The following is a 23,600-nucleotide window of genomic DNA, read 5'->3' as shown; positions in this document are numbered from 1 at the left end:
ACTGCTTCTCGTTTGTATTCTTTGTCTCTCTTGGTCTCACACTGGCTTTCTCTCCCTTCAGCGGTGTTGCCAGGCGTTGGAGAAAGAGGAGGGTAGCACGGAGTTTTGACAATCTGTCACCAACCAGTTCACAAAGCACAAGGATGAAGCATTAGAAAAGTGGAGGAACAAGAGGATGGGGGAGAGAAGAGAAAGAAAGCCAGAAAAGTCAAGCTTCCGCTGTGGGTGGGGAGTTCACTGTGAAGAATGATGCTCTTCCCCCGACATGGAGATGGCGCCCGGATTTTATAGCAGGGCGAGAGTGACGGAAAGATAAATCGTTTTGAATGTGCTGACTTGTGGAGAAGCCGAAAAGAACTACACATCTCCATCCAGTCATAAATTCCAGCCACTTATTTCCCTTGAATAGTTTAGTTTCTTGAGGCTGAACTTATGTTTTGTATAGGGCCTTTCCACGGTGCCAACTCTAGTGCAAAGTGAAATGCGGAGTACTTTTTCTGAAAAGTCTTGCTTACTTGGTGAATGCAGATGCCTTCTGTGATAGTTAATTTTACGTGTCTACTTGACTGGGCCGTGGTGCCCAGATATTTGGTCAATCACTATTCTGGATGTTTCTGTAAGGGTGTCTTTGGATGAGATTTACATTTAAATTGTCAGACGGAGTAAAGCAGATTGCCCTCACAATGTGTGTGGGTATCATCCAATCAGTTACAGGATTGACTAGAACAGAAGGCTGACCTCCCCTGAGCAAGAGGGACTCCTCTAGCAGACAGACTTCAGCCTTCATCTGCAACATTGGCTCTTCTGGGGTTTCAGCAATCATGTGAGCCAGTTCCTTAAAATAACTCTATTTACACACACACACACACACACACACACACACACACACACACACACTATTGGTTCCTGTTTCTTTGGAGAACCCTAAGACAGCATCCTATAAGCTGACAAACAAGGTTGGGATGGAACAGTGTGTTCATGCCTTCATCCAGTCAGTACCATAACTGAGGAGTATGGACTAGAAGGGTGAGAGCCCAGGATCTGAAGTCAACGGGCCTGGTTCATGTGTGAGCTCTGTTCCTTCCTAGCCCTCTTCCTTGGATGGCTCCCCTAAGCTCAAGAAACAACAGTTGCTCAGATGACTAGAGCATTGCCAACCCCTGGTATGTGAGTTTTCTATTGCTACTATAACTACTAACCATCTACTCACTGCTTAGAACAACATCAATTTATTCTCTTACAGTTCTGGAGGTCAGAAGTCTCAAATCAAGATGCCAAGAGGGCTTCTGGAGGCGTCAGGGGAGGATCTGTTTCTTGCTCTTTTCAGCTTCTAGAGGCCACCTGCATTTCGGGGATGATGGCCCCTTCCTTCCATCACTCTAAGCTCTTGCTTCTGTTGTCACATTTGCTACTACTTTTCTGATCTCCTGCCTCTCACTCTTTTAAGAACCCTGATGATTACACTGGGCCTACTCAGGTATTACTCAGGTAATCCAGGATAATCTCCCCACAGCAGTGTCCCTAACTTAATCACATATGCAAAGTGTCTTTCGAAATACACGAGTAAGGTGACATTCACAGGTCTGAGGATTAGGACATGGGTGTCTTTGGGGGTGGGGGTGGGGCATTACTGGCCGACCACACCTGGTCACTGGTTGCATATGGAAGGTGAGATAGAGGAGTAATTTCAAGATTTCAGGGTTGGTACTAGAAACTATTTTGGGTGGTTTTTTTTTTTTTTTTTTTGGAAAAGTACTAGACTATTTGTTGAATGTAGCAAGTTGCAACAAAGAAATGCTTTCCTGGCTGTTGAACAGACAAATATGTGTTGGTATTGTATTTTTCACTACCAATGAAAATTCTGCTGCTAGAGTCATCACAGAGAAAAGCTTCCCCCATGTCAAAAAATAATAAACATGTTTTGAAAATTATGATATTCTGGTCACCTCGGCACACAAGTCTATGGGGCCTCTTGCCCTGGCAGCTTTACCAAGTACTTCGCTCAGTCTCCTCTAAGCGACCTTTAGCTGGAATGCCAACCTCTTCAGCTGGACTCTGAGGAACTCCCTCAACACATATAATTCAAGCATCATAAATCCGTGTCATTTGCATGTTAGACTGTGTTATCCCAGTATAAACTCCAGAACTGTTCTGTGCTGAGTTTTTGAGAGGATCAGTCACTTTCAGCGCTTCCCTCTTGGCTGCACGGATAACTTTAAGGAACTCCCTCACCTTCCTTTTTGCTGTATTGCTATGTTTTTTGTGCTCAGGGAATTGTCATAACCTTTGCTTGGATTAGTCTTAACAGAGAAAACTTAGTCTCCGTAGAAAGGAGAGAACATTGAATAAATCAGTTTTCAAAGTGCATCCCTAAAGCTCAATTCAATGCTCAGCAATTATTGTTGGTGGTTTATAATAATTTCAAGAAAGAAAGGAAGGAAGGAAGGAAGGAAGGAAGGAAGGAAGGAAGGAAGGAAGGAAGGAAGGAAGGAAGGAAGGAAGGAAGGAAAGGAAGGAAGGAAGGAAGGAAGGAAGGAAGGAAGGAAGGAAGGAAGGAAAGAAAGAAAGAAAGAAAGAAAGAAAGAAAGAAAGAAAGAAAGAAAGAAAGAAAGAAAGAAAGAAAGAAAGAAAGAAGGAAAGAAAAAAGAAAATAAATTTCAACCAGCCAATAAAGATTCGGGTCTGAGTTTTGACTAATGATGAAAAGGACTGACCTAAGCTTGGGGACCCCAGGCCTCCTTACTCTTGTCTGGTGATGGTACTCTCCCGGGCATTCAAATAAATATCCGAGACTTGGTTTAGAGCTCAAGGATGATTTATCTTCCCCATTCCAAGGACATTTTACTCCACATAATTAGGCCTTTCCCCCCTCCTCCACCTCCTCCTCTTCCTCTTCACTCTGAAACTCTCATTATTTATCCACCTGGAATTGCACTTGGTTCGTCAACGCAGCTCTTCCTGATAAAATATCCGTCAGGGTGAGGCTTCTCAGACATCTTTGGCTTCATTTACTTCACTGTCCATTTCTGTGTTTTCTACTTTTCTTTTTAAATCTTCACTTAACTGCTGGGAGAAGACCGTCTTCTTTCCATTCAGCATCAAGTAAATTGCCATCATGGAAAAGGAGGCCAGCCATGTCACGGCTCCTGTCACTGTGTAGGTGAGACCTAAGAAAAGGCTACTGCCTCCACTCCATGTCAGGGTGGACAGAACAACTGATTTTTCTCCTTGGAATCTGGTTACTGGAAAGTCTAAGAACAGAAGACCTGTTAAGGATCTGTCATTGCACTTCTCAGCTCTACCACTGTATATCCTAACTGCATTAGGTGGAACCTTTTCATTGCTGTTTCTGTAGTTTATAAAAAAAGGTTGACTATTCCATTTCATATTGTCGAATCTTTACCAAGTAGTATGTTGTATCTTGCTGGAATGAAATTCAGTAAAAACAAGCCTTCTGTCTACATTCAAGTAGTTGCAATCTACCAAAGAGATTCCGACACAGATATATCTGAATGACTTACAGACAACTAAATAACGTACAATATATTTAAATCCGAGGAAATGAAAAGAACACAGATAGGCTGTATTGCAAACTTAGTTTTCACTTATGAAGGAGATCCAGGGTAGGCTAAAGTCTTTCATAGGCTAAGGTCTGAATTCCTACCTCAGGGAAAATTCTTCAGGAGGAGAGAAGAACAAAAAAATAGTGAGCTAAATGGTGAAACATTTTTGGTGGGAAAAGTAAAAGTGGGGTATTCGTTTAGGTTCTGAAAAGGCCAGCATCCTTGACTGCTGGGGAAAAAAATGTTTGAAGTGGGTTTGCTATCGTTAGCATTTTAATGATGTCATTTTGATTATGCATGTGGCCTGAGGTTTTTAAACATCTGGTGCCTTTTGTAAACCAAACTAATAAACAAATAAAAGCTTCTCATAGCAACGGCACAGGACAGCAACATTTCCCAACAAAACGCTTAAAAGGCCTCGAATCATTTGGAAACATGCTATTCAAAGGCATAAGGAAACTTGTTAGAAAACTAGTTCTCGCTCTTTCTTTTACGTCAAAATTCCTCATTGTCACCAGGTCCTTGGGTGCCACCTCGCCTCATCTGCCTGTTTTTCTCCCTCAGTTCCATTAGGGGGGTCTTTATGTGAGGACACAAAGGACATCTTGTCTCTGTTAGAAGTGGTAAGCGTTTCCTGCCGCTCAGGCTTAGCTCTTAGTGCATATTAGGCAGGCCTTGAGGCGGGTTGGGTAATAGTCACACCAGGGCTCCACACAGGTAGTGCATGGCAGGCCCAGGCCTGAGGTTCTGTGTGGAAGACGCTGGCTTGAGTCATCAGCATTTAGAACATGACTGTGGGTGACGTCACCTCAGGAGAGCATGTCTCAGGCGGAGAAACAGTGTCTCCTCCTTTTGGAACATGGACTCCCTTCCTCTTCCCCTCAAACCCAAACTCACTGTCATGCACTGTGAGGCCAGCGGTAGGCTGTAGGTTCCCACCCCCACCCCCCCCACCCCCCGTTTCTTGATTATAGTAACTATAACTGCTTTACTGGTAAGGCAATCGCAGACAGGGTTGAAGGGACCAGAGGGTCCAACGCCAGAGACCGTGGTCAAGCAACGTTTAATCTCAGTGTTTGGGGGGCATGAGAGAGAGAGGGATTGCTGAAATCTTGTTTAAATTAAAAGGTAATTGTCGTGCAGGGGACCCTGCTCGGTGCGTCATTTGTCATGCGGGGCGTCTGGAGGGGTCTCAGCTCCCACTCCCCACATTAGAACGCAGGACATGGTGAGGCCAAAAAGGAACATCCAGGGAGCCATAGATAGGGGAGTCATACCACTATATTCTCGCCGGTGGCATCCGCCTCTCTGCAATCCGCTCTTGCTAGCCCCCATTTTCTGCTAGCGTAGCCACAGCAGTTATATTAGTGGCCAATGGCTTACGGGTTACAGCTGACGGCCACCTAGCCACAGCTGATGGCCATCTGATCACAGTTGATGGCCATTTACTACCCGAGCCAGCACCTTTCTATGTGAGGCCGAGAGCCTGGAAACTGCTTTTTGGGGCTTTGTCCCCACAGTAATATTCCATGGCTTACTCTTTGATCTGTATGTATAATGCTGCATGAGAAAGAGCAATTTGTGGCTTTTGTTTTCATAGACTAGAATTAGAGACCTTGTTAAAGGGACACAATGAAAGCAAACAGTACTCGTCAGTAAACAAAAGGAGGCAACAAGCTGACAGGCAGTAGTGGTGTCACATAGTGGGCATGTCTCCGACTGAGGAATGTCCCTACTCCAGTCAGGATGGAGAGGTCCACACTCTAGGACAGAAAAGAAGAAAAAATGGAGCAGGGAGCTGGAGCACATACAGTCAGTCATTCACTTAAAAATTATCCCCAAGAACTTATCATTTAAGCTCATCAAAGATAAAGAAACTAAGAAGGTATTCTGCGTTACGATCCTCTGGCCTGCTGGGTGGGGGTCCCATGAGCGAGTCCCAGCCACCAGCTCTGAGATGTCACAGGGAGTGCTGGTGCCTAATCTGCTGATGTCCCGAAGCTGAGTCCGAGCCCTGGAAAGATTCCGCCTCCCAGAGAATTCTGTCTCAGGGAGAATTGGAAAGAGACGTTAAGATGAAGTCTGAAGTCCAGAGTTAGTATACATTGTGTTTGAATGTGCAATTTTTTAAACATAGTCTTTGGTCTCATTTTGAAGTGAAATCCTTTTTGTGTTAAAATCAAGAGTTACATTTGTATTTTTAATTAAGTGAAAGAATTCAGCATCTCCTATTAAAGCCAGCGTCTCCCAAACAGGACTGTATGTCCATAACTAAGGCACTAACTCCTACTAGCTGGCTTTGTTCCTAAGAGAGTGAAGAAAGCTTTTTAAGTGCAGAGCTCAGTGCGCTCCCATGTCGGTTGGAAGAACTGGACCTGCCCCGTGAGTCCAGGGCTCCCTTGCTCTATGATGCTTTTGTCTAGAATGGAAGGTTCTACCATCTCTCTGTTTTAGTTATTTTTAGTCCATATTCCAAATTTACTCCTTCTCAAACCACTTTTTCTTTCCATGGTCCTTCATCTCATCCCATCCTATATAACAGGCTTCCCCTCACTGTTTCAGATCTCTAGGCTCAGTGTTATTTAATCTTTTTTTGGGGGAAAGAAATAGTCCTTTTCTACTTATCCATATCTACTTACTTGATACTGCTATTAACTGCTATTCCTTAAAAAAAGGTATACATTTGATTATATAAAGTAGAGACAAATAGCTATATTATGATGGAATGACAGTATGACCTATAAGAGAACTATATATTTCTTTAGATAGATAGATAGGTAGATAGATAGATAGATAGATAGATAGATAGATAGATAGATAGATAGATAGGTAGATAGATAGATTTGATTGGAGAATAAAAAAGTACAGAATGAAATAATTCAACAACTGGTACCCAGATAGACCCTGATTTTCCTTCACGCAGAAAGAAGTGGTATAAAAGGATACTGTAGGTTATGTTGAAACTGTAATTACCAGCAGGCAAGCCTTCAGTAAAATACTGTATTCGACTGAGCCGACGGTACAGTTTTTTGAAAGTGGGAAAAGCAGCTGTCCGCATCCACACAATGAAATCCTCATTAATGAAGCCATTGTTTCCTGAATCCTTTTCATCCAGTTCATAGACAGGCTTAGGCCAGTAGGGGGGCTTTGTGGTTCCTGTGGGAAGAAAACAATGGACGTTGCTGAGATAAATAATCTACCCCCTTCAGATTTCCTTAGAATATAGAGAATGCAATAACTTTTGCATTCTTGAGGAAAAAGAAATAGATATTAGACTTAAAAAAAAGTGTGTGTGTGTGTATAAACCACCTGAGTATGCAACTTTAAGAAAATATGGGGGGAAATGATGATGATATTTTCATAGGGTTAAAAAGGAGAGCAGCATATAATTTGATATATGCATATAAAGATAAGTACTGAAGAAATAAGTAGAGCAAAATAACAGTGGTTGTATACTGTGATAGCGTCATAGGGAATGTCTTTACTTTCTTTAACTTGGTAACTAAAGAGAGCAATTTAAAACAAGATACCAGTTCATCTAAATCTTGTTTAATATTATTTTTAAAGAAAAGAGTGACTATCATGGATGAGGTGATAGAAATGAGAACTCTTGTGCAAAACAGACAGCTGTGTGGATTAAAAACATCTTTGGCAATCTAGGAACACGCACCAAAAGCTTTAATATATTTTGCATACATTTTGGCCCCGATTTTCTAATTCTAGGGATGCATTCTAAGGAAATAACCATAGCAGTGCATGAAGATTCCGTCACATAGAAATACTCCCCAGCACTGTGCCTGAGAGCTCAATGTTGGAAGCAAGGAGGAGGAACTGACAAATGGGAGGCAGCAGGCGGAGAGCACAGGTGCCGCCGGCCTGTTCTAAAGCCAGGAAGCCTGTAGGTTTAAGTGCCGTAGCCATGCTGGAAATGCAGGTTGAAGGTCAGTGCCAGGGGCTACGTCTGCTGAGTTTACTCGCATTCTCCTCCTGCCCATTTTACCGTGGTGGGCAAGGCTGTGTCTCACTCTGCAGCAGACTCTTTTGTGCAGTGTCATCGTCATCCTTTTTCTGCGGGCATTTTGCCCAGTGCCTGGCACATAGTAGTTGTTCAATAAATGCTTGATAAAGGTATAAGAGATTCCAATTACAACTGACGGAAGCTGATAATAAACACCGTAGTAGTGAATTTTAAACAGCTAGTGAACAAGAGAAAATTTTTTAATGAACTTTTCACTTCCATAAAACTAGTTTATTATTTGTAGGATCAAAAATGCTCAATAGGGACTCTCTAATTTAGCCAGAGCTCATGTCCTAAGGCAATGTGTTCTATGGGCACTGACATCGGAATCACCCAGGCAGCATGTGAAAAATGTAGGTTCAAGCATGACCTCCCTTATTAACTCCTGATCCCACTCAAGCCCACGTCACCAAGAGAGCATGGGGAAGCGTGGTCTAAGAGGCACCAACTTCCTACATTGCCTATCCCAAGTTTTGGTGGGTCATTTGTAGTCATCCATTCATTTAAGTATAAGCATTTCTTTGTTACAATTTTTTAAATTTGCTATTGGGGAATATTGGAGAACAGTGGGTTTCTCCAGGGCCCATCAGCTCCAAGTCATTGTCCTTAAATCTAGTTGTGGAGGGCGCAGCTAAGCTCTAAGTCCAGTCACCGTTTTCAATATTAGTTTCAGGTGGTGCAACCCACTATCCCATGCGGAAATTGAACCTGCAACCTCATTGAGAGCTCGCGCTCTAACCAACTGAGCCATCCGGGCGCCCCAGTATAAGCATTTCTTGATTGCTCACTATGTATCAAGTACTAGAGATACAAAACAGCATAAAATCCAATCCCTTCCTTCAAGGAATTCACACACTGAAGTGGGGATGACTGGTATCCAAACAGATCATTGTAGTATAATGTGGTAATTCTCAAATCAAGGTAAGAACAAAGTGCAGAGAGACAGCCAAGGACCCTTTGTGTTACAGGCCTGTGGTACTGTGGCAAGACAAAACAATAGAAGGGGCCAAGTTCCTTTCAAAAACTAAGAATTCCATTATATAGTGACTACGCATGCCAGCTTGCGTTAGACAGTCCCACTTATGTCTAACTTTAGCACCATCTGCTTTAGCACTTATTCCAAACAAAGGGTGTACCTAAAATTTTATCTTTCCAGCTTCCAACCATTGTCTTAGCTATAGTGTATGAGACACTCATGTGCAGTGAATGGAGTGCTGACTTTAACATGTAATTAATGAAACATAACCAGAGACCCTTTCGGTCAAAAACAACATCCCTGTGACCTCTGGCAGCTGCTTGACGTTCCAGCCAGTTAGGCTACAGCCTCTGTCTTGGCCTGTGAGATGCATGAAGCTGCCAGGCTGCCGGTCAGTGGGATCAGTAGGAAACGTGGGAAATTAGAGACTATGTTATACGCGCAGGACGTAGTGTGGGAAAGAGATACTCAGCAGTCGTGCTGAGAGTAGTCTGAACTCTCTTGCAACATTGGTTCTGTTATTTATTACATGGTGTAAAAACATAACTGTTTTATTGTTTGGTATCAGTTTTTTATTTGCTAGTAAATCCTTTTAGCTGTGAAGAGCTAAAAAGGAAGCATGTATCTTTGATGTAAAGTTGGTTGCCATTTACTCCCTACCATGGGAACCATCGTAATGTCAATAACCCACATGAAAATCAAAAGACATAAATCTGCTGAAGAACATCAGAATATACTTCAAAACTTTGTGCTTATTTTTAAAAGAGTGTTTCCAAAGACAATACTTCACTTCGTCTAGCTACAGAAGGTCCATTTACATATCATGTGAGCATGACTTTTCATTTATCAAATAAGTTTCCTTCTTGTCTCATTTTTTATTATAATTTTATTTTTTTGTAATCAAAGGAAAACTTTAATGTGTTGGCTCCATTAGTACAAAAAGAACTTTGTAAACAGTTAAATGAGGCCAGTTTTACATTAGTGTGTTTAGATGCTTCAAACAGAAAAATCAGAATAAGTTAATTATAATAATGGCTTGATTTTTTTGGTTTGATTCTTCATGGAATCAAAGTGAACCTTTTTGATATTCAATCTTGGAAGACAAAACCTCTGACATTATTGTAAATATTACTATAAATTCAGTTTAAAAATTCAACAATCAAGTGTACATTTTTTGGTGGTGTAGTGATAACATAAATGCAAATTTGGAGGAGCACAACATCTGATTAAAGATAATTTTCTTAGTAAACTAAGAAATTTAAAGAGAAATGTACTTAAAATTGGTTGAGGTACATATATAATTCCTAATTGTATTTAAACAAGCTACAATATTTTAGTAATCAAAAAACAGCAGTAATTGTGCAAAGTTAAACAGTTTTGTATATTCATAGTTAGAGAAATTGAACTGCAAAATTTTTACAACATGGATGTTAAATGAAAGAAATGCTTCAGCATGATAGTATATGTGGTCTGTCTTTCTACACACCATCAACTTGAATTTTAGTAATGTTTGAGCCCTTAAAAACTATTTTGAATATCAAATGATGTATCCTGCAATGATCCTAAACTTTTTTTGGTAAGCGAGCCCTCTAACTTTTGGGTGAATTTTGTTTCAAAATAATTGAAAAAAATTTAAAAAGTATTGAAATATGGAATGCCAAAAAAACTTTAGTTTTTGAAGATTTGGTAAATTGTAATTATTGAAAAAAGAAGATATTGAAATTTACCCCTATAAAAGCAAGGGAATAATTAAACATGTTACATAATGAGAGCTCAAAATAGATACAAGATTTAATTTTTGAATTCTATAATGATGCTTTAGAATATCTCAATTTATATGAAAACTCTTTTAATGGAGCTCTTATTTTTAACTGGACAAACTTTTCTTCTCTACTGGAATTAAATGACACCAAGAAGGTCTAAGATTTTGTAGCATCTAAATTTAGGAACACATTCAAAAGAATCATAAATAGAAAAAAAACACGAAGTCAAAAAGACAGTGCCTATGAAAATATTTGTGTTACAGTACTAGCATATTTCAATACAAAAAAACTGAAATTGAGAATATCCTTCATTTAGTAAAATTGACTGTCAGCATAATAGGTACCTCAGTACCTATAGATATTTTCTCCATTAAAAAAACATTAGGGGGCAGCCAGATGGTTCAGTTAGTTAGAGCTCAAGCTCTAAACAACAGGGTTGCCGGTTCAATTCCGGCATGGGATGGTGGGCTGCGCCCCCTGCAACTAAAGATTGAAAATGGCAACTGGACTTGGAGCTGAGCTGTGCCCTCCACAACTAGATTGAAGGACAACGACTTGGAGCTGATGGGCCCTGGAGAAACACACTGTTCCCCAATATTCCCCAACAAAATTTATGAAACAAACAAACAACAACAACAAAAACACCCAACAACAACAGCAACAACAAAACATTAGGTCAAAAGAGAAGAATCAATGAAAGGTGTTAACAAATTGAAATTGATTAACCATAAAATGCAACTGTAAAAAAGACTGCAGGTAATTTTGTGAAAAAATTTAAAAGAATATTCTAATAAAATGTTTTCTAAAAGAATAAAGTAAACACAAATTCACTAGAAAAATACAGGGGTATGTGATGAAGACATATATGGCCAATTCATATATGACTATGTATCCAGAATAATTATTCTGCTTATGTTATCTTTTAATGTTTAGATAATAAATTAGTTTTTTTAAAACAAGTTTGTTTAATGTACACAGACATATTCTTTTAATATTTTAAAGAACTGCATTTTTAAAGTGGTTTGTAATAGAATTATTTTGTAGGTCTACCAAAATCTTAATGTTATTTTATTGATTAATAAATAAAAGTTTTAAATAAATATATAACTTTATTCCACTGCCCTCTGTCACTCTCAAAAGTGTACCAGGTCAGACAATAAATTACACGGTCACCCTAATTTTAGATGCAGCATCTAGTTTCTTAAGACACTGCCGTTTTATTAATGGTAAACTGGGAGGAAACGGCACCAATCATTTCATGTTTCTGATAGGTATGTCATGGAGGCGTGCACAGGTAGGAAAAGTTAGAACAAAAAAGAAGTCAACAAAGAAGGAAAGGAGGAGAAATCATAAATACCTCCTCACACACAAAAACCAACATGTCTATAAAGAGATTAAAAAAAAGTAAACTAATGTGTAGATCTTACCTGCAAATGCACTAGGAAGATTATTTAAACTTGGATTCTGAAATTTTATGTATTTATCTGTCCACCATGCAATGCCACTCGATAGCATTGGGACTTTGATATGTATAGATGAATTAAGGTTGTATGAAAGAATAATGGTGTCTGTAAGGAAATTAAAAATTATGTTTGAGATGCAAGCAAGCATTTTTGCCACCCTTTGATGTGCAAAAGCAGACACAGATGAAAAATAAACCAGGGTTTTAGCAACTCTCTACATGCCTACTTGCCATAGATGCTGGAATTACAAGACTCTTCTTTTTTCTTGCAAGGTCCCAGTTCTTGAAAAATACTCTTATACTCCATTTAACTCATGTCCCTACAAATCTCTGGTAAGGAAGAACTTACTTGCCATGTTCTTGAACTTGCCATGTTCAAGAACTTGCCAGTTCTTGAAAAATACTCTTGTACTCCATTTAACTCATGCCCCTTCAAATCTCTGGTAAGGAAGAACTTACTTGCCAATGAAATACCGTACGTCAGTGGACAATGGACACAAAATTAAAAAAAAACAAACTGCTCACTCAGCTGCAGAGGTGAGCTTCTGAACGTTTAGGTTGTTACACATTTATGAAAGGATACACCAAGGAGATAGAAAAGTCACCTACCATTGAATATGCTGTTGGCAATGGCACCACAAGGAGCGATGGGGGTCCCATCGTGGGACTTACTGAATGGAGCACAGTTTCCAACATCCTGGATGCAAGTTGATACAGGAATGAGAAGTGCTTTTAGTTAATTCCCTTAGAATATTGAAAGTGAGAACATTGGCAATGTAAATCAACCCACACTGATTTATTGGCACAGACCAAGATTATGGACTGCTAACTGATTTTTCCCAGGCTTCTGGCTTAGACTAGGAAATTTTTGTTTTGGAGGTGTGTGTGTGTGTGTGTGTGTGTGTGTGTGTGTGTGTGCACGCACATGTGCAGGTTTTTCCCCTCCTTCATTAACAATACGTAGCATACCAAATATGTCTGTAGAAAGGAAATTTACCTTGTGGCTGTGCTACACATCACCCTAAGTCTACACTGGAAAATATTTTTTAAAAACTTTTTTTGAAGTGTAATTTATATTCCAAAAAGTATAAAAATCGTGAGTCTCTAGCTAGATGACTTATTGCAGGAAATCCATCCATCTGAAAACCAGAATATATGTTTAAAAGAGTGATGGCTAAAAATCGTTTGTTTATAATTTTCATATAATAACGTCAGTAGGAAAAGGTTTCACTCTAGCTTTTCTTGCTAGCATGCTGAATATCACCGATCAAGAATAAAATTTTGTAATACTAGGTCTGAAAGGGTATTCAATTAAAGCAAAGGCTTTTATTCAAGGAGAGCCCAATTTCCTTAAACTTGGTTGATTGAAGGCCCCAATTATAGGAAAGACAACACTACCTAGATATAGGGTGAGCCAGACTGAGACCAACCACTCAAGGTTGCTATCAAAATGGTTGGTGAATCCATCAACTAAAACGGGCAACTTTAAAGATAACTACATAAATGAAGTGTGATGAAATAATATTGAAATCGAATCAATGTGTCAATCATTCAAAGAAGCAAAAATTCAACTGTTTGAAGCAGCTCTAGTAGGTCATGCATGTTATTAAACAGAAACATAAAATTCTGAATCGTGGTTGAAAGGTCCTTGAAGATTTGCCTTTCTGACACATTCATTATTACCAAGACTTGGACAATTCAATATGCATTCAATTTTAATATAAAAGGCTGTCAAATAAAAAAATGGTTGATGCATGAAAGGATAACCATTTAATTGGACAAGATTCACATTACTGTTCTGAAGAGGGAAAGTACTCTTTCTCAATAGCAGTTATGTTGAGTACCCAGCCCCTTCAATTTATGCAAAAATGAAATGAATATTTCTGTCTTGTAAAACTTTAGCTTTTGAGTTTATTTTCCATATTCTCTTTTAGACTGAAGGATCCATTTAGTTAAAAAAAAGTATTATGCCAAAATAAATAAAGCCTTACCTTTATATCTCTACCCATCAGTTGGCTATCACTTCTGGATAGAATATATGGATAGAGGTTCTGATAGAAGCCATATAATTTGTAATACATATAAACATTACCCTGTAAAGAAGAAAAGAAAAAGTGAGAAGAGTAAAAAATTAAACTGTAATATCAATAAACATGGACAGGAATTTAAAAATATAAATAGTAGTACAGAAAAAAATGATGGAAATTGAAAGTTTCTTTAGATCATACAGAAAACCCAAGAAATCATTTAAAAACAAAAAACAAAATCAGTGTTGGAAAATCCTGGTCTATATAGAATTAGTAAAATGACTAAATAACTTATTTTTTATTTTTTTTAAATAAGGACAACTGCACTCCTGCCTTGAAATTTTTTTATAACCAGGTTTTGTATTCTCAATATATAAAATTTGATTTTATAAATATTGTTATTTCCCAGCAATACTGGGAAAGTGCTTTGCCTAGGGGTCGCGGTAGGCATCAAAAATAACGTGATTTCAAAGCAAAGCCATGAATCATAATCTAAAATTGGAGCCACTGAGCATACTTGGGTGCATGTACATATTGGGCACATGAAAGGCACGAGATGGACTCTTTGCAATCTGGCTCCAGGTGTGCTTGTCTTCTTATCCCTAGGCATGCAGTCTTTGCTCAAGAAATGGTGGACCCCTTGTTGTGGACAAAAAGATGGAATAATTCACTGATCCAAGACAAGGTGATTTTCACCTTAGCAATAAGTAGCCCTGCTGCCACGAGAGACATGCCTTTTCATGTATCCCGCTGTATGAGGCTGCCCAATCACAGGCAACCATCATGCTTCTACCTTTATGGTCACACGCCAAGTCCCCAAGTCTGTAGGCAGACTTGATACAGATTTTACTAGCAGTATATATAAGGCAAATAGAGTTGGGCAGTTAGCTGTTTATAATTCATATACTACCCACCTCCAAAATGCTGAAGGCCTACATTCAAAAATATGTGAACATCTAACGTTCATTAAGTGCCTCCCATCAAGTTAGGAGTTATATTCAGTGCTGGAAATACAAAAGTATTCCTTTATGATTCCCCGAGTCAATTGATTTTCTTACACTATGCAAAAAAACAGCATTCAGCAAGGCTTTTGGTCCCACTCCAAGGACCTTTAAAGAGGGTGAGTAGGGACAATGTGTGCTGGTACCCAGGGCAGGCCGGACATAAAGGTCATGGGTAAGTGTGGTCAGTTACAGAAAACAGCAAGAGCAGGAGAGCTTTGTCACTGGTAAGACAGTGAGAAGGGGAGAAGTGGGGGCCACAAAGAGGGAGACTCCCACACAATGCACCGGAGCATGGATGTGAAGGTGAACGAGCCAGGAATCGCGGGAATGACTGATTTCACTTCCTCACCCGAGGAGGACACAGCGATTGTTGACCCTTAACTACAGAAAACACAAACTCCACAGAAAGGGATTTACCATACATTTTCTTGGATGCTTAAGAGAGAATTCTACTCACCTGAAGTTACATATTTGTATCAATGATAAACAGGCAGAGAACACTCTCCACACTAGGGACAGGAATGTTTTAATAACCTTTTCTCAATGACTCTTTGTCCAAGATTTTGCTTAACAAGGCCTCCAAGGACATCAGCTTTGTGATTAGTTCTGGGGGCACATACTTGGTGGTGTTTCTTCTTTTTAAATCCGTGGCGCTTTGTGCAGTATCCCGAGTTTAAAGCACAGAGTCTCGTGTGGACTCATGGCTAGTGTGTGTCGTGAGTGCTAGCCGGCCCTGGCGGGTCCGGTGATTGTCCTGAGCAGTTGGTTGGATTTTTCTGGGAAAGCCTGTGCCTGAAAGGAATGGTCAGCAGCTGGTAACACTTCATTTGCCTCTGGGGTTTCAAAGGACACAGACAGATGGGAACTGTATCCCTTTAAAGGTTTTATCCTGTGGATTTTTTTCTTCAAAAATGTAAGCACTCTGAGCCCTAAGAAGGAGCAACCCTGCTTGACACATCGATTTCAGTCTTCCACATTCAGAACTGTGAGAGAAAAAAAAACTCTGTTGTTTTAAGTACCGCCACCCCCAATTAATCGACACTAACTTTTACTTTGGTGGGTAGGGGGCAGCATGGGGAGCTGAGGAAGGTAAGAAAGGGCACAGCTGTAGAGAACAAGAATTTTTGATCTATAATAAAAAAAACACATGTAAAACTTACTCCAGTGACTTTATATGGATTTCACTTGTAACCTAAGTACAAGTCAGTAATTTCCTTATAATTTAAATCTGACTTACTCACGAAAACGATTAGAGCTAGCCATAGTCCATATAGATGTATTCAGAATATTACTGATGCCAACATGCTTTTATTGGGCATCAAAGGGGGAGATAAGAGGCACAAAAAAACCAAAGCTTCCTGGAACATAAAACATTATCATTTAGCATTTTATCTTTCCTCCATTTATTTTATATGCTAGCAAACATTTTTTTGAGCATCTACCATGTGAGATGTCCTGTGCCAGGCACTGTGGAGGAAGCAACAATTCATATGTTCATTCAATAAACATTAACGGAGCACCTACAGTATGCGAGGCATTATTACAGGCGCTTGGGATACAAGAGTGAGAGACAATAAACAATACATATAATAAACTATTCATTTCTATAGGCTATTAGAAGCTGATGAGTACTATGGAAAAGATTGAACTTACAGCAAGGTAACAAGGACCAGAAGGGCAGGGGTGGAACAGGATGGCCAGCACAGGCCTTACTAAGGGGAGACTAGAGCCAACACCTGAAGGAGGGAGGGGAGTTAGTAAGAGGGGATCGGGCACTCGGAGCAAGGCAAGAGTATGCTTCACTGGTCTGAGGAACGAGGAGTCCAGTGCGGTCGGAGTGGGGTGGGGGGAAGAGAAGGGAGAGATCGGGTCAGAGAGGAACCACAAAGCCAGATTATATAAGGTCTTGTAAAGACTTGGGCTTTTTCACTTAGTGGAAAGAGGAGCCATTACAGGAATTTTTAAGCAAAGAAATACACGATGTGACTCATGCTTTAAAAAGTTAACTCTGGCTGCTCTGTTGAGACACTGATGTAAGAAGGGAGACCTGCAAGGGGGCTCTTGCAGAAGTTTGGGTAAGAGCTGAATGTGGCATGGAACCAGGCAGCTGTAGCAAAGGTGTGGAGAAGTGGGCAGACTGGATATATTTTGAAGGTAGAGACAACAGGGTGAATCGGATGTGAGGTGTGAGAGAATGGAAGGAGTCCTGGGCCTTTGGTGGGGGGCCCCAAAAGGATGGAGTTGCTGAGACGGAGAAGTCTGTGGGTGGAACAGTGGTTTTTTTTTTGGTGGGGGGAAGAGGGCAAAAGGAAGAATGGATATCAGTTCAGCCTTGGAAATACCTATTAGTCATTCAAATTTTGACATCAGAAAGGCAGTTGGAAATAAAAGTGTGGACACTGGAAGAGCTAGAGATATAAAAGAGTGTTGGCTACAGATGGCATTTAAAGCCAGGCGGTCGATGACATTTTCAAGGAAGTGAATGCACATAGAGAGGAGAAAACTGAAAATGAAGTCTAAAGCCCTGCAGATCTGAACATAGAGTCTGAGGAAAATAGGAGGAAGAGCAAAGGAGCTAAAGAAGGGCAGCCAGGGAGGTAGGACGAAATCCAAGAGAGTGTGGTCTCCTGAAAGCCAAAAGGAAGTGTGTCAAGGACGAGGGAGAGATCACCGGTGTCTGGGGGGCTGACAAGGCCCTAAAGTCCCCTGTGGGTTTATCCAGGGGGACGGCATGGGTAACCTTGCAAGTTCACTGAGCCTTGCTGAAAGGTTCTTAAGAATACACTGTTGTCTAGCTCCTACCTTCCTTTTTCCCTTATTTCTGTTCCTTCCTCCCCCTCCTCCCATCCTAGTCCTTTTCCCCTCCTCCCTTCCTTCCCTTGTTCCTTCTCCCCTTCCCTTACCCTCACAGGGGTCAGAGCTGTGTGGTCTGACAGTTCTCCCAGCCTCCTCCGGCTCCCTCCCCATTTTCCCTCACAGGCAGTTCCCGCAATAAATCTCTTGCATGGCTAATCCTGTCTGGGCATCTGTTTCTCAGAGGACCTGGGCTAACACAAGACTTTAATCGGCCCAAGAGCAGAGACTTCTCTTAATATTTCTTTGGCATTTCTCACAGTGCCTGTTAGCCAGGCCAAGAGTTGCCTAAGGGATTCGGCAACTGCATATGTAGAATGACCTGGGGGGACCCAAGGGGAGTCCCACCAGGTGTGTGACCCCTGACACTCACTCACTGTGTGACCTTGGTCAAGTCACTTATCCTCTCAGCCCATTAGTCTTCTCACTATAAAAGAGTGGTTAGATTCCATGATCTCTAAGGTCCCTCTTATGCTGACATTTGGAGTAAAAACTATTTGATTGATGGTAAGAATTATGTTACAAAATTGAGTAGGTAAAGAATCTGGAAACTTAGAAACAAAGGAGAATAAAATTCCAAAGGAAAGGGGGTAAGAATTGCACATGAATTCAATACTACATAAGATCTGTCACCCCCACCCTGCCTTATTTTTTTGCATGTTGAGTTTCGGGAGCATTTGGTGGAAATCATGAACTGCCAAGTGTGAAACAGGAGACCAGCATATTGCCAACTGAAGGCTCTTGAATTTCACTTACCTGCATTGTCTCTGGAAGGTAGAAAGGAATAGAGCAAGTACATTCTTTGTCAAAATTAATGGCATTTTCCCGCAGTTTTGCACAATTTGCACATGTATTTGTGTAATTAATCTGGCAGGTAGGGAAAAGAACCATTATTAATAAAAAGTTACATGAGTGTGTGCATAAATATATATTAAAATTCAAGCCCTGAGCCCATCAAAGCCTTCAAGCTCTCTGGGTCAGGGGCGTGCTGTCTGGGCCACGAAGGTATGGTGGCATGCCGTGCAGGACGCACGTTTCTGCAGGTGCTTGCTCGGGAAGATTGGCCTCTGTGCAGTCTTTAGTTTTGGGACCCGCAGCATGTTGCCACTGACCTGGAATTGAATGTTTCTGTTGGACGTGTACGTAACCTGTTGTGATGAAGTCTCACGCCTGGATCCTCCAGAGGTGTCACTAGGAAAGTATTAGTCTGTGTCACATGAGAACTGGGGCTATGGCCTGAGTCTAATCAGCTTTATGGGGAAGTCACTTCACTGTTTTCTATTTTATTGTACAGAAAATATTTATACTAACGAATACTTCTACATGGCATCTGGGGAAGTTATTAAAAATGACCGAACGTAGAAAAAGTGTTTGCAAAATGTAGGGTTATTGACATATGTGGAAAAACGGTTGTTACATTCCGTTTTTTAAAAGTTAAGTTCTGTGAAAATGGTAAAGTGGACTCTGTACAAAAGGGTAGTGTGTTTCGAATGGGCAGATCCTGTGAGCTGTGGCTGAGGGAGTCAGTTATGCAAAGGTGCGGCTGGAAGAGGAAGGCTGGAAGGCTGGGAAATGCTCATCTTAGGTGCCCAGGGCTTGTCATGGCTGTCAAGCCTTCTGCTTTTTCCCCAGTTTTGAGGAGTAATTAGAAGATTATGGGAATGGGGGAGGAGTAGGGAAGCAAGGGAGTGGCTTTGTCCTCGGTAAACTGCCAATGGGACTTCACATTCTTTGGGAGAGAAGACTACGGAAGAAAGACGGAAGGAATTTTGAATCCTTGCAAAGCTACGGGGAGTTTGGAAGCCAAACAGGTCAAGTGTTGGTACTAAAGATTAGCCCAAAGGCTACTTAATTGTACTTAGATGCTTATATTTACTTAAATCATTCTTTAAACCGGCAGCAAGGCTTAAACTATTATTTTGGAAAAAATTGATTCAGTTTTTTGTTGGTGAAACTGCATTCTAATTTTTAAGAAGCGGTAAAGAACTGGGCTGTATTGTAACTGAGAGCCAGCTCACTGAACTGTGACTGGGGAAACCGGGGTTCTGCTTCAGCCAGGCTCTGATCCTGAGTTAAATCCTTCACCTCCAGGGTCCACATTTTGTTCTTGGTCTGTGAGGCCATTGTATTAATAGTAGCATACATTTTACTCCATGGTTCTTGTTGGAATTCTTTCAATGCAGAGTTAGAAAAAAATGTCTTATGATCAAATGATTTTTGAGTAGATGACATCTAAGGTGCTTTCTAGCTCTAAAAACCTTATGAGGAAAATATATCTCTGATCTGTTGTCACATACTTTGGTGTTCACGTGGCCTTGTAAGCCTACAGCTCTAAAATGACATCAAAGATTACAATCTGCTTCTCATAGCATTAGCATTTTGGCTTCACGTGCACTGTGAAAAGGGCACTCGTGCTCCAGGGCTAAGTGAGAAGGGGGATGTCCACTCAGAACTTTTTTCTTCTAGGTCTGCGCTTGATCACACTGGCCTGGGGTATGTGCTTCATCTTATCACCCAACATAACGAAACACTTCCATGTGCAAAAGAGGATCCCACACTTTGGATGGTTTCTGGTTTTCTCGTGTAAAAGCAAAGTGTTAGAAATAGTCCTATCTGAAATGTCTTTAAAAAAAAATCAATTGGAAAATCCCCTTAACATTCTGACGAAAGCATTCTGTTGAGAATTGTCTGCAGAGTGGCTTTGGCTAACCATGGACCGAGGTTCCCCTCACATGCATGAGGCTGCCTTTTACAGAGGGTGAGTGTGGGTGACCAGAAGGGAGGAAGCAGACGACGCAGCAAGTGGGTAAGAACCAGAAAGAAAGGGGGTTGGTGAAGAAGAAAATAGAAAAGTAAACAGGAGGAGCAGTTATTGGAAATGAATGTGAACCTTGTAAACTGATTACTTTATCCCCTTCCACAAGACCAGTTTAATCTCTTCCTGCCATTTTGTCTGCCACCTGGTGAGGTCTATTGGTTTCCATATCACATGGGAGGATTTAGGGGCACTTAATTCCTGGAGAGAGAAGCTGTCAGGACGTAAACGGGGGCAGCAGAAAACATAAGTAGAAAGGCAATAGGAGGAACGGGATCTGAACTGCTGTTTTCCTTTTTGAAGTCCTCACTATTTGTTCTAATCCGTATTTTTCAATAAGTGTGTGTCTATTGTGTACTGGGCAATGTCCATGGAAGAGGCTGTGGATATGTTGAACCACACAGCCGCGGCCGAGCTCTCTGTTCTTACCGCACGCTGTTTTACCTCCTTAAGAGGCCAGAAAGATTTGGGTCCTTGCCTTTCCTAGATTAAAGTGATGATCTCAGGGGGAGTTCATGTGCAAAGGGAAAGACACTACGCTTGAAAATGGGGCAAAACTGAGACCTCTATCTTTGGCTTGTCACTCTTTTTATTAATCTGATTCATGGGCATCTGGCAGTCATCTGGCCTCACCTCTCCTCTCACCTCTATCAACTACTCGCTCACTCCTCTGCCAGCATAAAAACCTTCTGACTCTCCTGGAGCCCTGTACAGTATGGCTGAGCTGGCCAGCGTCAAAGTGATTGTCCTCAAGAGGGGATAGGGAGGAATGAAGCCACAGAGGCTCTGTCATCATCTGCACCTGCCAGCTGGAAAAGGGATGTTCCAGTCTCATCTAGTTCCCTTTCGAGGGGCTGTCTTCTCAAACAGACCACTCATTTACAGTCCCAAAGCTGACAGTTCTTAGAAATTGCGTTAAACATGTAAGAAGGGACAAACCTCTATTTCCTTGGTGCTCTTTGCAGACAATATAAGGAGGATGCCCATGCCGAGGCAGAATGCTCCTGTGATAAAAAAGCCAGTGAGGACTTTGGTGGCTGAGAGCTGGAGCTTGTAGGTGGGTAACTGCTGCTGCTTCAAGGCGGTGCTGTCTGGCAGCCTGGACTGACAAATCTGGGATGTACTGTCCATTTGGAAGCTGTAGGTGACCGAGATATACTTCTAAGACATTTATAACGTAACTACTAATAGTAATACCACATAATGGTAATAACTTAAGAATGATGTGAACCTTCCTTTGTAGTTGCAGTCTTTCGGCTTCCGCGAATTATTCCTTAACCAGAACCGACATTCAGCGGAAGTACAGCTCTCGTCAATCAGCCACTATTAGGTATATTTAACTTAGGTTCAAAAAGCTTTGTGCTAAACGCCATGCTGAGAAGGAATACTCCTCAGCAGGATCTGTATAAACCAGCATCTGGCCACACTGGAAAGTGGTTCCAATAGGCTATTTCTGGGATGTGGTCACTAATTCAAGGTCACCCTTTCCTGAATGGGGGGAAATGGATTTAACTTTAAGAACTTGTCTAAATCCTTGGAGGTTAATACAAAAAATAAAAGTTAGCGTTCTCAGCTTTTTGTTAAATGTGGCCATCCTCTTACATGAATATAAACTAAATTGGGAAATGCTCCCAGATTACAGCAAATTTTGCTATTTGTGATAATGAGGAAAGGAGAAGCAAACAGGGATTGTAGAACACAGATGTCTAATCTCAGCAGCTTCCAATTTTTTCACCCACAAGAAAGACTCCAGTAGAAAATGTAGTTTAAAAACCTCTTTTCTAACTGTTCCCAAACACATGCTTTGGAGTAGCCCAACTGAGGCGAGAGAAAGGAAGAGAAAGACAGATAATGATTAAGTGATGAATATTGCAATATAGCATCATTGGTTTGGCTTGCGTTTTTTAAATCAATTATTAGAAATTCACTAAGATCATTTTCAATAGGCTGTTAATTATTACTTCCTCTTCTTGAAGATGCAGTTAAGATGTAGAATTAGGATTTTTTAAAAATTAGGTGAGTCTATAACTTCCTTTTTGATTAACATTGCACAGGAAATCCATGCCGCACTATTTTTGTACTAAAGGAGGTGATGACTTTGGCAAATGTACCTAGTTTAAAAGAATACAAAGTAAATGCAAATACTTACGTTAGGAGGTTTCCAATTCAGAATCAAAGCTTCCAACCTGCAAGAATGGGGGGGAAGCACAAATGGCAATGGGAACTTTTCAGCATGGCTTTTGAATCTGGTTGGGAGGTGGTGATGAGTATCACTGTTGGGACCAGACAGCCTTGTGTGAGAAGAAGGCGGGAAACACTTCTAGTTCACATCTACAATGTGTTTTACTAAATAAACATGGTCAAGAGCTTGGCTTTAAAAGGCAGTAACAGCCACCTGAAGCTGAAGATGAATAATATTGAATGTCAACTATAATTTAATAAATACATACCTAGTCATGGGATATAGAATACAGCATAGGGAATAGAGTCAATGAAATTGTAATATATATATATATATATATATATATATATATATATATATATATATATACACGACGTCAGAGGGGTAATAGATTGGGGGAGGGGGTTATCACTTTGCCAGGGGTGAAATATCTAATTATTACATTGTTTTGTACACCTGAAACCAATAAAAAAATAAATAAAAAAAGAAGGCTGGTTCCAAGGCCATTTGTTTTGGTCAATATAAGAAATATATAAAAAAAGAAGAAAAAAAGCAATAACAGCCTATAAGATTAGATTATCCACAGAGTTGGCCAACAAAATACCAGGTATGTTTGCAATCTAGGTACTTGATCCAACCTTGGGTGGGATTATAACCAGGATTATGCCTAGCAAAAGGGTCATTATAGTAACAAACTAATAAGAACAGTATCTCTTAGGTTTTTTTTAAAAAAATAAAAACAACAAAACCAAACTAACCAAAATCCCAAAATAAAAGGAGCTTCACAGCTAGTATATTAGGGTTCACCAGAGAAATAGAACAAATAGGATATACACGTATATACTGAGAGAGAGAGAGAGGTTTATTATAAGGAATTGGCTCACAAGATTATGGAGGAGGTTGGCAAGTCCAAAATCTGCAGTACCGATATCCCAGT

At 40.5% G+C, this 23,600-nt stretch overlaps 1 protein-coding gene across 1 annotated transcript; it reads right to left on the bottom strand.

Moving 5' to 3' along the window:
• Positions 1-2,988: 2,988 nt before the first annotated feature.
• Positions 2,989-21,612, bottom strand: LOC308503973 (cell cycle control protein 50C-like; the record flags this gene model as incomplete). The annotated part of the gene is made up of 7 exons (XM_081063804.1): positions 2,989-3,251; positions 6,510-6,719; positions 11,748-11,888; positions 12,392-12,479; positions 13,774-13,875; positions 18,423-18,533; positions 21,421-21,612. The coding sequence occupies 7 exons, from the start codon at positions 21,610-21,612 to the stop codon at positions 2,989-2,991; spliced, it is 1,107 nt and encodes a 368-aa protein (XP_080919930.1).
• Positions 21,613-23,600: the final 1,988 nt, after the last annotated feature.

This window comes from Rhinolophus hipposideros (genome assembly GCF_964194185.1).
Source record: "Rhinolophus hipposideros genome assembly, chromosome: 2".
NCBI classification, from domain to species: Eukaryota; Metazoa; Chordata; class Mammalia; order Chiroptera; family Rhinolophidae; genus Rhinolophus; species Rhinolophus hipposideros.
This window is presented reverse-complemented; position numbering and strand designations above follow the sequence as displayed.